Source organism: Malus domestica, chromosome 06, assembly GCF_042453785.1.
Source record: "Malus domestica chromosome 06, GDT2T_hap1".
NCBI lineage: Eukaryota > Viridiplantae > Streptophyta > Magnoliopsida > Rosales > Rosaceae > Malus > Malus domestica.
In genome coordinates, this window is record NC_091666.1 from 2,263,181 (window position 1) to 2,279,384 (window position 16,204).

Below are 16,204 nucleotides of genomic sequence, written 5' to 3' on the forward strand. Positions count from 1 at the left end.
AAACGTTCTCTTGGTCAAAACAAGCCACTCGAAACACTTGGTTCATCACTGTCGCAATCAGGGTAAAATAAAAAAAAATGTCTTGCCTTTTTGTATTGTCATAAACTCATTAAAAAACAAATTTACTGTACGACAGTAGTATGCAACAATTGAAACTTAATTCAGCTTCAATTCTAACTTTAAAGGGAGAGAGAGGTGGTGCTTGTGGTAAGTACGGGCTAATGAAAAATCGACCAGTCTTACCGTTGTTTAGGTTTTCAATTCTAAATCAACCACGCCTACAACAGTATGCAACAAATTTACCCTAACCTAATGAACGATGTCGATAGAGCTATACTTCAATTCCAGAAATTCTCATTCAAAAACAAATTGCACCCTAATCTAATGCAAATTCAAATAAAAAATCACAAAACTATGCTTCAATTGTACGATGTCGGCAAATCAAGATGACCCATATAAATTATCTTTTACTTCTTTGACGGAAACATAATCATCTAGTTCTTCCATAGAAACGTTATCTTCTAAGTTCATTCGTTTTGCTTTCTCAAAATGATTTTGTTTTCTCTGAATGAAAGGAGATAGGAATGATGAGTTAGGGTTCAAGAGAGACAAATTTCCTAAACCTAGTGTGAGAGTTATCACGTACAAACTTTTCTTTTTTTTTTTTATAAAAAGAAAAGTAATGTAAAATGAGGTAACTAAGGTTTTTATTAGTCATTTTACAAATGAATAAATTTGTAATTAAAAATTTCATAAAAATACAAGTGGGATGATAAGACGTTGAGTGGAATTGACCGCTCTATTTTGCCATGGAGCCTTCCCCCTGGCAATCCACTATTGAATCCACGCTTTTGAACAGTAACTGCCTTAAATGAATAGTAACTGCCATTAATGAACAGTAATTGCCATTTGCATCTCCACCCTTGGAGCCCTCCCCCCCAGGCAATAGGCAATAAAATATTAGTTTTTTTGTTTGTTTAAATAATACAAAATAAAATTATTTGTAATTTCGGATAAGATTTTTTAAATCGTTCTCGTTGCGCCACGTGTCATTTTATAAAAACAAACAATTATTTAACGATGGATTTCGATAAGATTTTTATCCAATGTCATTGTGCCATGTGTCGTTATTTTTTGAAAATCTTTGACGATAGATTTTGATCAGATTTTAACTCGTTCAAAATTGTGCCACGTGTCATTATCCGAAAAGATAATTATTGGAGATCGATTTCGATTTATAGAAAAGTAAAAACAATTTTTTACAATTTTTTTCAGATTTTTTACAATTTTTTCGGATTTTTTACAATTTTTTTTTAAATTTTTATTCAAAAAATTAATCTCTGCCGTTGGATTTTAAAAAATTTGAATTCCAACACTCCAGATTGTGCCACGTGTCGTAACGGTAACTTTTCTTAATTTTAAAACTATTTTTTCTTTATTTATAAAGCATATTAATATCGACCGTTGATCTCAGATCGAACGGTTGATATTAAATCAGATTTTTTTTATTTTTTTTACCGTTGAGATCCAATGGTCTAAATGAAGGAGCCGTTGAGATCGAACTGACCGTGGGAAGCCACGTGGCTTCCCAACGGTAACTGTGAAAGGCTGAAAAGTTGACTGTTTTTTCTGAAAAGCTGTCGGGCGACGCGCCCCCACGCGCGAGTGGGGTGCACGCGCCTGACAGAAAAAAATAAAAAATAGGCTTGGAGCTCGGGCTCCAAAGCTGTCACAAATTGACAGGCCCCTTGCTCGGGCCTTCTCCACGAGCTCGGGCTCCTCATGGCTGGAGCAACTTGACAGGCCCTCAGGCCTTTTCTTCTTCCCTGTCCCCCGGCCTATTGACATGGCTGGAACTGCTCTAAGTGTACATTTTTGTGTGTTTTATACAGTAAAATGGCATTTTTGTCCCTGCAGTGCAGTGCAATAGAAATCCCTCGATTTCTTCAGAACCCGCACTCAGCTTCGCCATCTCTCTTCCATCTCTGCTCTGTTCGATCTCTGCTTCGCGCTCTTCAATCTTTGGTCCTTCGTCAGTGAGCATTGGGAGGGTTTCAAGGATTTCTGGTGCGAACGATTCTCCTTCCTCACCAACTACTCCAAGTTTGTTAAGCAGGACAAGCCCCTTCCTCCCTGGTCCGACTCCGACGTCGAAGCCTTCATTGCTCTCGACCCTGTTCATGGCCCCGCTGTAATTTCCTGCCCTTCTGTTTTTTTATTTATTCTTTTCAGTTTATAAGTGTTAATGGTAAATGGGTTTCTTTGATTTCGTGTTTTTGTGACCTCTGTGGACCTGGGTGTTTGTATTTTTGTTTTCCTTTTGATATTTTTCCCGTTTTGTCATCTGGGTATTTGTTTATGTTTCTCCTTGATTTAATTGTTGAGCTGTGCCCCTTTCTGTCATTGATGTTCGAGTGCTCAATCTCTTGGTCGAGGTCACTTGGGTGTGTCTAATTTCGGGATATGAAGGTTTTGTATTTTCTGTTTATCCTCCCCCTTTCCCCGAACGAGAAATCTGAAATCAACAACCCAAAACTCACTCATAGTAGCCTTTGGCTTGCCGCATTCCTCATATCCTGGTGGTTCATTCTCTCCATTCGATTCAATTTCGGTGAGTTCTTCGTTGATCCTTTCCCAATTTGGTTTTTTTGGGCGTCTTCAGACGTCGTTTTGATTTCGGTGAGTTCTGGGTTATTGCTTTTGGCTTCTGGGTTTTTATTTTTCGGCTGTTTGATGAATCTCTGTGTGAGATTTTGGGGGGTTTTTTAGTTACTTTGTATTTGGGGTTTTGGGTAAGCAAAGAAACTAAAAGAATTCAGCTGTAATGATCAAATCAGTTTCTTTTAAGAGTTCTGATTAGTAGTTTGGATGGCTTATACATATAAATATACAACCTTCCCCTATTCCTCCACATTCAATTTTACCAATTTTTCCAAGAACACATTAAATTCCCTCAAAATATAAGCTGAGGTATGAAAAAGCTTCAAATTCCTTGGTTTCCTCCAATTAGTATGCAGAACTCTCAAAAAAGAAAGAAGTGAGGGTTGAATGTCTACCCTCATAAATACACAGAGATATGGAAAAATTTAGAATGGTGAAGTGAGGGTTCAATGACTTATTACTCATTTGGTTCTATTTAAATAAAGTTCGCTGATTGGGTTGATTTGTGCTGTGTACATATACATCTTGGTTTTTTTTTATGAACTTATTTATTTCTGTATCGATTGCTGACAGAATGGATAGGGTGCCAAAGAGAAAGGTGGCATTAGGAATAATGGCTTTTTGATAGAATTAGAGTTTGATCTCTTCATTTGGGTTGTGCATATTTCGTTTGATCTCTTATTTTGGGTTGTGTAGATTTCATTTGAATTAATTTGGGTTGCCATTGTAATTCTCTGTTTTTTCACTCAAACATTGTTTATGAAAATTGAAGCTATAAAATGTTTCATATGATTTTCAATCCCGCAGTATCGCGCGGGTATAAGTTTCTAGTTTATATTTACTAAAACTGAGTTTTAGGATGGCACTATTGATCTATAGTGTGCGGACGGATTTGCCCCTCATTTTCTTCAGTGTTACTCTGATTTTGATGGGATTGTGCAATGAATTGACCATTTTGCCATTAATCATACGTCCTGCACGTGCCTGCTGCCCGTGTGGCTTTCGTGTTTTGTGGGAAAGATGCTGGAACCCTTTCCTCTTCTTTTCTCCTCTCTCTCTCCCCGTTTGTGTTTTGCCTTTTTCGATCTCTCTATTTCTTTCGTTTCGATTCCGATCTGGTCGTTGAGTGATCAGTATTGGCAGTCGCAAGGACACAGTGGAACTGCGGGTAAAAGTTCTTCTCTGTACAATAGTTATGAACTGCAGTTTGTGTTTGGATGGCTGTGATTCATGTTACACGATCTTGTTGATTCAATGTTTTAGATTGGATTTTTGTGGTTTTGAATTTGTGGTTTTTTATTTTTTTTTGGTCTCTGCCTGAGAAGATGTTATCCAATGGCAGATTGACCATTTTTCCTCTTTCTGTGAGACTTTGTTTTGTCTTTTTTTTTTTTTTGCTCTGTACAACTTTTGTAAAAGTGAAGTGTTCATTTTCAATTTTGAGATTGAATTGAAGTGTGTAGAATTTAATTCAAGCAGATTTGGTTTGGTTTCATAACATTTGATTGTTTGATCTGTACTGCTAGAGTATTAGATGAAATCAAAATTTAGTTTAGAGATTGGAGTGATGGATTATATTAATTTCTTGGCAAAATTCATGTTTTTATCATTATTAAAGCAAATACATATACTTGATGCAAAATTTGGATTCTTCATAGGAGCAGATTATAGTTTTTCAGTTTGATTTATAGTTTTGTTTAATTAGGAATATAGTGAAAATGAAAATGAACAGAAAAGGGTTAGTGAGAAAATAAGTTTTCTTTGTGTTTATTACAAAATTAGTAAGTTGAAAATTTTGACAGTACATTGCTTCTTGGAGCAGGTATTGTTTCGAGAGTGAATCCCATGTCGGGAATTGAAGTGTTATGTAAATAGTTTGAAATATCTCGGGTGTCTCCACCCGTTGCCAATTGGTTTCGGGTTGGATGCTCGATTTGTAATAGAATAAAAAGTATTGTTGTCTTTTTATCATCTTTCATTGTTTGAGTGGGGAATATAATCTTTATACAAATTGCTTCCTGATAGTGTTTGTATGGTTGTATTTATGTGTGTGATCCTTCATCCCGACTTTGAATGCATAAACTAGCTGGATGAAGAGGTTTTGTTGTTATTGCCTTGCCCAAAACAAGGATTTCATTGAGGGCCAAATAGATTTCTTTTAACTGGGTTCTGATGTCGTCAGGGAAGGTTAGAGTTCTTTATCCTTTTTCGTATTTCAGTCAAATGATGTATCTTTTGACATCTGTGTTAAGTGCTTCGTGATTCCTATCAGTAGACCTGTAAATGGGTCGGGTTTACTGGATTTGGGTCGGGTTGAATCAGACCCATTAATTTAACGGGTCATCCGAACCTAACCTGTTAAGCTAACGGGTCATCTGAACCCAACCCGTTAAGCTAACGGGTCATCCGTTTCAACCTGTTTTACCCGTTAACTTTTTATTTTTATTTTTTATCCAATTGTCCTCTCATAGACATTTCCACAAACACAAGCTGTGCAAAGTCTTTGGAATCGCTCTGCTCAGGTTCTTGAATTTTCTTGAACATTTTATTCTGCCCGATTTATGGTTTTATACATCGATTCATAAAGTACCAATCTTTTAACTTCTTGACGCCATGAATGCGAATTTTCAAGAAATTTTGGCCAGGATCGCCAGAACAATCCCTCCTCTCCGCAGCTCAACAATTTCAGAGATTTCTCCTCCTCCTTCTGGTAATTGGTCTCAATTACTCCACGATTTTCTTGGATTTTTACCTTCAAAAATGTATTTATTGTTGTGGTCTATTTTATCTGACAGAGAGAGTAGGGCCGGCGGCAGAGGGAGAGAGGAGAGAGATGTGTGTTTGTAGAATTGTAGGGGAATGTGTGTGTTGTTATCCCTCCTACATTGTGCCTTTATTTATAGTAGTAAAGGGGGAGAAGATATTCCTTCTCCTCCAAGTAATACAAGTTGTAATAGGAAAGGATAACTAGAATCAAATATTATCTAGGATTTACACAATCATACTTAAACTAGGAATGTTTACAACACTCCCCCTTGAGTGGGTAAATACTCAAGGTAGATTCAGCATCATGCAGAAGTTGAGGAAGTCGACTCGTCGGCATTGATTCCAAGGAACAACGCTTATTCTCAATAAGGTAGGAACTTGCATAAGTAGTAAGTCTCACTAAAAAAACCCTAAGGCTATGGCAAAAACCCGAGTAGGGACAAAATCCATAGTTTAAGGAAAAATGCGTGAGAAATGCAAAGTCAAAAGAAACGTCTACAGGACGTCATCAGGGATATGACCAGCCCAAGGTGGGTGCCTCGTTAAAACCTAGTTAGGTAGCAAAAACCCAGTGGGAAAAATGCTCCTAATCGTAGGGAAAAAGAGTACATTAAGATCAAGCAAGTATCCAGAAGATACTCCCCCTGAGTTTGACATAATTCCAAAGAGAAATAGCAAAGTTACAACTCAGAAAGTTTACGCATACCAATTCCATGAACAAGCTTCTGAAACGTCGCCTTCGGTAGTGATTTGGTGAAGAGGTCGGTCAGATTGTCTTGTGATCGGATTTGCGTGACTTCAATCTTCTGATGCTCTTGTTGTTGATGTGTAAAGAAGAACTTCGGCGCAATATGCTTGGTGTTGTCTCCTTTGATGTAACCCTTCTTGAGCTGTTCGATGCAAGCTGCGTTGTCTTAAAAAATCGTCGTCGGGGCATTAACGGCGGGATGAAGATCATAGGAGCTTCAAATATGGCCCACTACTGCTCTCAACCAAAAGCATTCCCGAGTTGCTTCATGTAAGGCGAGAATTTCAGCATGGTTAGACGAAGTGGCAACTAAAGTCTGTTTAGTTGACCTCCAAGATATTGCGGTGCCTCTAACGGTAAAGACATAACCCGTTTGAGAACGCGCCTTGTGCGGATCAGATAAGTATCCAGCGTCGGCATAACCAACAAGGCGAGAATCAACCCGATGAGCATAGGGTGCGGCATCACTCGAGGATTCGTAGGGATAGAATAAGCCCAAATCCGTAGTACCCTTAAGGTAACGGAAGATGTCTTTCACGCCAGTCCAATGTCTGCGTGTTGGTGCATTGCTGTATCTTGCCAAAAGATTAACAGCGAAGGAGATGTCGGGTCTAGTGCATTGAGCTAAGTACAATAAAGCGCCTATCGCACTTAGATAAGGAACTTCAGGCTCCAAAATCTCTTCATCATCCTCCTTCGGACGGAAGGGATCTCGCTTTGCATCTAGCGTACGAACGACCATAGGAGTACTCGAAGACTTCGCTTTATCCTCATTAAAACGGCGCAACACCTTCTGGTGTAGTTCGATTGATGTACTAAAATTCCATCCGAACAATGCTTTATCTCGAGACCGAGACAGTATCGAGTCTTACCTAGATCTTTCATCTCAAATTCCGACTTTAGGTGCGAAGCTGTTCTCGCGAGCTCTTCAGGAGTTCCGATGAGATTCATGTCATCGACATATACTGCAACAATTGCAAATCTGGAATCTGACTTCTTAATGAACACACAAGGGCATAGTTCGTTATTCACATATCCCTGACTAGTCAAATACTCACTTAAACGGTTATACCACATTCTTCCGGATTGTTTCAAACCGTATAGTGAACGCCTCAGCCGAATTGAGAGCGTGTTCCGGGGTTTGGAAATATTTGAACCAGTCAATGTAAGTCCTTCGGGAACTTTCATATAAATTTCCGTACCAAGATCCCCATAGAGATACACGGTTACTACGTCTATCAGCTGCATATCCAGTTTTTCGGAAACTACCAAACTGATAAGGTATCGAAAAGTAATCACATCCATAACGGGTGAGTAAGTTTCGTCATAGTCAATCCCGGGGCGTTGTGAGAAACCTTGTGCTACAAGACGAGCTTTGTAACGCACAATTTCGTTCTTCTCATTACGCTTTCGAACGAAAACCCACTTGTAGCCAACGGGCTTCACATGTGGAGGAGTAGGAACTACAGGTCCAAACACCTTACGTTTCACAAATGAATCAAGTTCGACTTGGATTGCTTGTTTCCAGTTTGACCAATCAGCTCTACGTCGACATTCATCAATGGAACGCGGTTCAATGTCATCGCTCAACATGATCTCAGTAGCTACTGCAAATGCTAATGCATCGTCGACAATCATCTCATTTCTACGCCACACATCATCTAAGCTAGCATAATAGACCGAAATCTCACGATTCTCGGGAGGAGGATTCGTCTCTTCAAGGACGCTTCCATAATCTAGAATTTCCTCATGAGTTGGGTAAAATGAGTAAGCGATAGTCGGATTCACGGTAGGCTCTTCAGGACTTTGTGCCGTGGTTTTCCTCTTCCGGGGGTGTGAATCCTTTGAACCAAGGGGTCTGCCACGCTTTTGTGTAGGGGCAGATGATTGGCTAGCCGTTAATGTACGTGGATCACCAGAATTGGCGTCCCGGGCTTCCAGGAGGGTAGTCCGTCGTACATTTGGTACATCCATCTTTGCAGGCGTATTCGCAACTGAAATATGTGATCTTGTCACGCGCGCTAGATCGGTGAAAGTATCTGGCATGCTCTGAGCTATGCTCTGGAGATCTAATATGCGCTGCACTTCAGCTTCAGACTGAGCGGTGCAGGGATCTAAATGAGACAAAGTGGGAGTCGTCCACGATAATTCACGTCGTTCATTAGGAACGTTGACGTTCTTATCTCCCCCTAACGACGGGAAGACTGTCTCATAGAAGTGACAATCCGCGAAACGAGCGGTAAACAGATCGCCTGTCAAAGGTTCTAAGTAACGAATAATCGAAGGAGAATCATATCCGACATAGATTCCCATCCTTCGCTGAGGCCCCATTTTTGTACGTAAGGGCGGCGAGATCGGCACATAGACCGCACAACCAAAAACGCGCAGATGCGATATGTCGGGTTCGCATCCGGTGACCAACTGAAGGGCACTAAATGGTTGTGTCGCAACAGGCCTCATGCGGACCAACTTTGTTGCGTGCAATATTGCATGGCCCCAAGCAGCGATCGGGAGCTTGGTACGTATGACCAACGATCGAGCAATCATTTGTAAACGCTTAATGAAAGCCTCTGCCAGGCCGTTCTGGGTGTGAACATGGGGTACAAGATGTTCAACTTCAACCCCAACCGACATGCAATAGTCATCAAAAGTTTTAGATGTGAATTCTCCAGCATTATCCAATCGAATAGATTTGATCGGATAATCAGGGTGGTGAGCCCTGAGCTTGATAACCTGAGCCAACAGTTTGGAGAATGCAGCGTTCCTTGTGGACAACAAGCACACGTGTGACCAACGTGTAGAAGCGTCAACCAAAACCATAAAATATCTAAATGGTCCGCAGGGAGGTTGAATCGGTCCACAAATGTCCCCCTGAATCCGTTGTAGAAAAATGGGAGGATTCGAACGAATCTTGTCATAAAAAGGCTTAGTAATAAGCTTTCCCATAGAACATGTTTGACATGCAATTTCATGGATCGAACCTAAGCTTCGGGTTAGTGGATGCCCGTGTGAAGTTTTGAGGATATGGCGCATCGCTATTCGTCCAGGATGTCCCAAACGATCATGCCAAAGTGTAATTTCGTGCGCGGTCCCTGTGGTAGGGCCGGCCACATAGTGGCATTCTATGGGGCGTATGGTCGTAGTATACAGACCACTCGGGTTACGCTCCATCTTCTCTAGAATACGCTTCTGGCCATATTCGTAGGAAGTTACGCACAGAAATTCAACTCCGTTTTCTACGTGGGTTTCAGCGTGGTAATTTTTATCTCTAATGTCCTTGAAACTTAGTAACGTTCTTCCGGAATGTGGAGAATAGAGTGCCTCAGCAATGGTCAAGATTGTACCATTGGACAACATTATGCGTGTCTTACCGTATCCTTCGATCAGGTTGGATGGGCCTGAGAGGGTTGTCAGAGGTGCATTCTTAGGTACGAAGTTAGTGAAATAGATGCGTTCACGCAAAACAGTATGCGTGGTTGCACTATCTGCCAGACAACTAACTTTCCCACTAGTCATACCTAGAATGAAAAATTAATTTGAATCGGTCACATGCATAAAAGTTTATAAAAACAAGTATCAATTCAAAATAATTTCATTTATTCAAGTATTAAAAACTTAATATCCAAAATAAATCGCCAACTAATGATCCAAAACATAAAGGAAAATTGTTCAAAATCAACCAAAAAACAAGGTGGGGTTCGGCCACAAGGTGGAATTCGGCCCCAATTGTATTATTTCAACTGAAAAATAAGTCTATGTCTAAGATTCTAATCTTCCATAGGAGTGGTATCCTCCTGAAAGTCAGAAACCTCCATCTTTGTAGTCTCCGGTTCGTCCACTTGCAGGAAGTTTGATTCAAACTTCGTACGACGAGAATGATATGCATCCACAACCTTCTTGGGAGCACGGCAAATACGGGACCAATGGTCCTTGGAACCACAACGATAGCACATATCGTCATTCATTGTGGCAGGTGCTTTGCCCTTATTCTTGAAGTTCGGGGCCTTGGGAGCGAGGTTTGGGCGCTTCTGGGCTTTGTTTCCTCCCTTGGATGGGCCTTGGCTCTGTTCACCTTGGTGGGATGGCTTCTGGCCGCCCTTACCATGCCTCTTTTGGCATTTTGGGTGCTGATTAGTGCTATAATGTGCTTCAGGCACAACAGTAGCCCCAGTAGGTCGAGCTTGATGATTCTTCATCAATAGCTGGTTCTGCTTTTCAGCAAGAAGTAAAACAGAGATCAAATCCGAGAACTTAGTGAACTTCTGAGCTCTATATTGTTGCTGCAGAACAATATTAGAAGCAGAGAAGGTCGAGTAAGTCTTCTCCAGGAGATCCTCTTCAGTCAAAGTTTCATTGCAAAACTTGAGAAGTGATCGGATTCGACAAACTTCAGAATTATATTCATTCACAGACTTAAAGTCTTGGAAGCGTAAATGCTGCCAGTCGTGTCTTGCTTCAGGCAAGAATATGTTCTTTTGGTGATCGAAACGATCAGCCAAAGCGACCCATAATGCACGTGGATCCTCCTCAGCAAGGTACTCAGTTTGCATAGCGTCATGGATATGTCTTCGGATGAAGATCATAACAGTGGCTTTTTCAGCTTCGCCAACAGGTTTATCTGTTGCTTCTTCAATAGCAGGACGCAAATTCTTTGCAGTGAGGTGGAGCTTCACATCTTGAACCCACTTGAGGTAGTTCCTTCCAGAAACCTCCAAAGCGGTGAAGTCGAGTTTGTTCAAATTCGACATGTTCTTATCACAAAATGGATGAACAAGATGTGGTTAGTGTAATGGAGAAAAATCAATCCATTCACATAGGAGTAGAACATACAGGTTCTAATAGACATGTATTGGTTTAATTTTGCATGAAAAACTTCGGGTTTCATAGGTGATATATTTAAGTGAAAACTTCGGGTTTTCAAACAAGGCATGTTTAGAAGAAACTTCGGGTTTCAAAGTAATTATGAACTTCAGGTTCATATATTCCTGCAGACAAACACAAATATATATATGCAAACAAATATGCAACAGATATATGCAAAAATATAACCTTTAGGTGTATAATTATAATTGAATTAATTTATTTGGACTTTGGGCCAAATTAAAATGTGGGGAAAAAAAAAATATAAACCCATTGGGCCTAAAAATAATTAGGCGAATAAAATTTGGGATCCAAAAAAAAAAAAAATATGGAGCAGTGGATGGCTAAAAAAAAAAGGGTCTGTAAGACATATGCCCAAAAATTTGGGCAATGGAGGGTCTCGAGGTGAGCTGCAGGCTCACTGGGTGGGGAGAGGCAAGGGGCCGCAGAAAACAGGCCCTAAAAAAACGCGGGCCGCTAAAAGCTAACCCCTGAAAAAAAAATTTGCACTCGGCTCTCTGCAGGAGGGCCCAAATATATATATATATATATATATATATATATATATATATATATTTTTTTTTTTTTGTATGTGGAAGAAGAAGGCTGCAAGCTCTTCTACTCGGCGTGGAGACCCCATCCTCAGGATGGTGGTCACGGGTTCGAAAGAACCCAAGTCCCAATCGCAAAAAAATGTTTTTTTTTTTCAATTCAATTATATTATATGCATGTATAATTTTAATGAATCACATATTTACGTTGATGCATATGCAAATAATAGATTCAATGCATGTACATATGTAAGATTCAATTCATGGCAAATATCAAATTCACATAATTGTAGCAATTTTGGTTATGAAGCATACACAATTTATGTAGAATCTAAAATACGTTAAACGTAAAGTTGGGTCATGCATCATGGTGAATGTTCATGTTATCAGGGCTTGCAAAATATCGAGTTAAAAACCGTTGTTTGGAAAGAACCTGATTGCGTGATGATATGGATGAACTGGTTTGATGCAGAAAAAAAATCTCCAATGTCAGATTCCTAAGCGCAGCGGTAGGAGCGTGCTGATAACGTGTTGTGGTCTATTTTATCTGACAGAGAGAGTAAGGCCGGCGGCAGAGGGAGAGAGGAGAGAGATGTGTGTTTGTAGAATTGTAGGGGAATGTGTGTGTTGTTATCCCTCCTACATTGTGCCTTTATTTATAGTAGTAAAGGGGGAGAAGATATTCCTTCTCCTCCAAGTAATACAAGTTGTAATAGGAAATGATAACTAGAATCAAATCTTATCTAGGATTTACACAATCATACTTAAACTAGGAATGTTTACAACATTTATCATTTAATAATTATTATTACTTGTCTTTGAAGTGCATTGGGATTCAAGAGGGATGCGAAAGAAAAAGAAAGAGAAGAATTCAAGAGCAACAGGCTGCAAAGCAGAATTCTGGTAATTGGTCCCAATTACTCCACGATTTTCTTGGATTTTTACCTTCAAAAATGTATTTATCATTTAATAATTATTATTACTTGTCTTTGAAGTGCATTGGGATTCAAGAGGGATGCGAAAGAAAAAGAAAGAGAAGAATTCAAGAGCAACAGGCTGCAAAGCAGAAACACTGCAATGCGAGACAGACTCCACAAAACTGCAAGTCTGCAATGCTTATAATTGACAACTGAAATTACACAAAAGCCCTTAATAACGGGTGTAACGGGTGGTTAACGGGTTTCGCGGGTTCACCCAAAATGATCCGTTATTTAACGGGTGCTTAACGGGTTGACCTGTTAAACACTCACCCGAATACTCATTTTAACGGGTCGGGTCGGATCGGGTTAACGGGTCGAGTTTGAAATGCCAGGTCTACCTATCAGTCAATTGATGTATTTTTCAGTCAGGGAAATGATATTATGAATTGGAGTGTTTCCTATTGTCCTTGAGTGAGGAAATCCCTCTGTGTTTTGTTTTTTTCCTATAGGTCTAGGATTATTCAAATGATGCAGCACTGAACAAGAGTTAGCACTGCAACTCAGTGTCGCAAAAACTTACTACCAATAGAAAGTTTGTAAGCACTTATACTCCAACTTAGATCCTTACTGAAGTTATTTTGAAAGTTGAAACGATATAGCAGTAGGCCCAAGGTTATTAGATGAAATCAAAATTTAGTTTAAAGATTGGAGTGATGGATTTAGTAAATTGATACATATCTTGCCAGTTAGATTATGTATTTGAAGGAATTTTTTTTTAATTTAAATAAATCCCTTATTAAACACGTTTTAACAATTGGTCTTTGGTTCTATATATTTGTTAAAAAATTGAGTGCAAAGAGTAACCGGTTTGATTGAAGTGTGTTATCACCATTCTCTTACATGCTTAAATGAATTGCCACTAAGTTCAGACATGTAAAATTGTGTAATCATACCTCAAGAAGAGAGCTAAAGCAGGGATTTAAACCATGAGGACCAAAGCATAATCTTGACAGCTCCAAAGGAACAACTTGAGGAATGGGTGGATAAAAACTTTTGTATATAACAATCTACCAAATGTTTTCAATGTATTAATGTTTTGCAACATAATCTTTTATATCTTGCACGCATAATCTTTCATACAATTTCCAACCCTGTAGCAATGTGCGGGTACAAATTTCTAATGAGAACTAAAACTTGGTTTATATGTGAATCTGCTAGGGTTCCCATCAGCACGTGTGGCTCGTGTGAAGAGGCTCAGCGCTTCAAGCTATTCCAGCAGGTCACGGGTTCCAGTCCAGCACGCAGCACAACTTTTGGGATTTTATTTTTCAGCGCCTTCTTTGATGCTCTCGTGTCCCAGGTTCGATCCCAGGTGTGTCCTCTTCCATTCCCTTTATTTTATTTTTCGTTTTGTATCATTTTATACTTTGTTCTGCTTTGTCTTTTGTTTTATTTTCTAGTTTTATTTTTCATCTTTCTATTTCTAGTCAATTAAGGTGGTGTTTTATTTTTATTTTGTTGTTTTAGTTTATTTTTGTTTTTCTTCTACTTTCCACACCTTGAGGATAATGTGTGATTTAAGTTTGAAAGTGAGAAATAAGAAATTTTAGATTTTTAATTTTTGAGTTAAATTAAAAAATTTCATTCTTTTTAAGTTAATATCCATCGTTTATTTTAAACGTTAGAACAAATGAACATAGTGAAGGTTAATCTCATAGTAGAGTCTTTTCTATTTATCATTGCTTAGACACTAATTCATGAGTTATATTTTGAAAATTTGCATGTTCACTTCAACATGGTTTATGGGGAATGAGATTGAAACACTTACTTTTAGTCTGAATGTATTTTAATTTTTGTTTTTAGTAAAGTTTAGTATGTGTTACAAATAAAGTAATAATTGTTTCACCTGAAACTTTGCTTAGTAATCGGGCCAGTCCTGCCTAATTAGCAGTGATTCTCGTGTAAGACGGTTAAGTTTTGGCATGGGGTAGGATGGTTAGTTGGTTTTGTAGTCTTTTCAGCTTGAGTTAATAAGTCCTTAGGGGTGTTCTACATCTAATGCCCTAAAGCCTTTGTGGTTTGGGAGTCATTAACCTAAAGCTCGTTACATGGGTTGGATCGAAAGCTTAAGGGAACTGACATTGCACGACTACTACTGTTACTAGAAGAAGAAAAAAAAGCGAAAAAAGAAAAAAAGAAATATATAAAGTTAGTATGTATGGAATAAAGAGTACGAAAGGTAGAGATTTTAGTCGAGTCTCTTTAACATTGTTGGTTCACTTTACATCAGATGAAGTTCATGAATTCTTTTCTAATTTTTTCTAAATGGCTTATAGACTCTGTGGTGGGATCAGTTGGAACTTTTGGAAAGATGTTTTGATTTTTAACATTTGTTATCTATTGCAACTTGAAGATGAAAATTTTGTTTTATTTGAGTTTTAATAAAGTTTCTAGTTTGTTAGTTTTTAATTTGTTTTTGAGTTTTGTTTTGCTTGAGGACAAGCAAAAAGCTAAGTTTGGGGGTTTTTTGATGAGTCGATGTTATACTATATATTTTACCCTATTCTTAGTTATAGTTTATTGGTTATTTTGGTATAATTTTGATACTTTGGATTATATTTTTAATGTAGGACATTCGAATTCCTCTGGAGCAAAAATTGATCAAACGGATGAATTTTGGAGTGATTCTAATTGGAGGATATTCGGGAGTCTTTCAAGACGATTGTATCAAAATTCCAGATTTTTTACCAAGCCGTTTGACTGTGGCAATGAAAAGAAGGCCCAGTGCGCAGCTTTTCCAGATTGATATTTCTGGATGTTTTGGGTATTTTGGAGGTCAAGATGGCATATTTTGAGGAAGATTTCTTCTGAGGATTTGTAGGGGATGTTTCCATCTTTCAAAAGAGACCTTTTGGGACTAAATCGGAGTTGATTTGGTCGGTCAAAAGATTGATTTTCTGAAAAGTCCGAATTTTAATTCAAATAAGAATCCTTTTATTTTCTATTTTATTATTTTATTATGTTTCCTAGTTTTATTCTAAGACTTTTTAGGGTTTTATTTTTGTAGTAGTATAAATAAAGATATTTAGCTATTAGGGTTAAAAAGGAGGGAGGCGGACGCATAAAATTTAGGCATTCACTACTTAGAGAGCTCTTGACGATTCAAGTTTATTTTTAAGATGTTTTTTTTATCTACGTTTTTAATAATATTTTGTTTTATGGTTGTTAGTAACTAGTTTCATTTGCTAAGACGAGGCCACGAGCTTTAGTAAAAATATGTAGTTTCTTTTCAATTTACTTAAGATATTATGCATGCATGTTTTGAATTATTAATCACCGGTTTAAACTATCTAATTGTCTTGATAATTGGCCACCATTAGGGTATTTAGAAAAGTAATTTGATGCAATTTTGGTGGAGGGTTGTCCTTGAAATTAGCGCTGGTTTTTTATGGTTAATATATGTAACTTCTTAGGATGTACGACACATTTAAAGGGTTATAAGGTTTTTCAAAAGGATTTCACAAAACTTAATGAGTCTTGCATGTTCACATTCAATGATGCCATGGATGAGTTGTATGTTAGATATACGTTTTATATTAGAGGTTCAAAGTAGGACATACTTTAAGAAAACCTAACCTTCAAAATATGCATAGGTAATTCGTAATTGGAAGAACTACGTAGGATTGTTAAGGTGACGA

At 38.4% G+C, this 16,204-nt stretch overlaps 2 protein-coding genes across 2 annotated transcripts; both read left to right on the forward strand.

Annotated features, from left to right (window-relative positions):
- Window positions 1-1,896: 1,896 nt before the first annotated feature.
- On the forward strand, window positions 1,897-15,510 carry LOC103409426 (uncharacterized). The gene is made up of 3 exons (XM_070823361.1): window positions 1,897-2,191; window positions 13,725-13,878; window positions 15,137-15,510. Exons 1-3 carry the CDS (start codon window positions 2,181-2,183, stop codon window positions 15,359-15,361), a joined length of 390 nt encoding a protein of 129 aa, XP_070679462.1. The 5' UTR covers window positions 1,897-2,180; the 3' UTR covers window positions 15,362-15,510.
- LOC139187706 (uncharacterized) lies at window positions 2,191-15,510 on the forward strand. The gene is made up of 6 exons (XM_070823360.1): window positions 2,191-3,829; window positions 4,484-4,848; window positions 5,133-5,183; window positions 5,307-5,371; window positions 12,411-12,489; window positions 12,582-15,510. The coding sequence occupies exons 2-6, from the start codon at window positions 4,834-4,836 to the stop codon at window positions 12,717-12,719; spliced, it is 348 nt and encodes a 115-aa protein (XP_070679461.1). The 5' UTR covers window positions 2,191-3,829; window positions 4,484-4,833; the 3' UTR covers window positions 12,720-15,510.
- Window positions 15,511-16,204: the final 694 nt, after the last annotated feature.

Bases quoted from the DNA above. Each gene is read 5' to 3' on its own strand.
- LOC103409426 (XM_070823361.1), top strand. The intron at 13,879-15,136 runs GTGTGTCCTCTT...TTTTTAATGTAG, and splicing joins TGTCCCAGGTTCGATCCCAG to GACATTCGAATTCCTCTGGA.
- LOC139187706 (XM_070823360.1), top strand. The intron at 5,184-5,306 runs GTTCTTGAATTT...AATTTTGGCCAG, and splicing joins TTTGGAATCGCTCTGCTCAG to GATCGCCAGAACAATCCCTC. The intron at 5,372-12,410 runs GTAATTGGTCTC...TTGTCTTTGAAG, and splicing joins GATTTCTCCTCCTCCTTCTG to TGCATTGGGATTCAAGAGGG.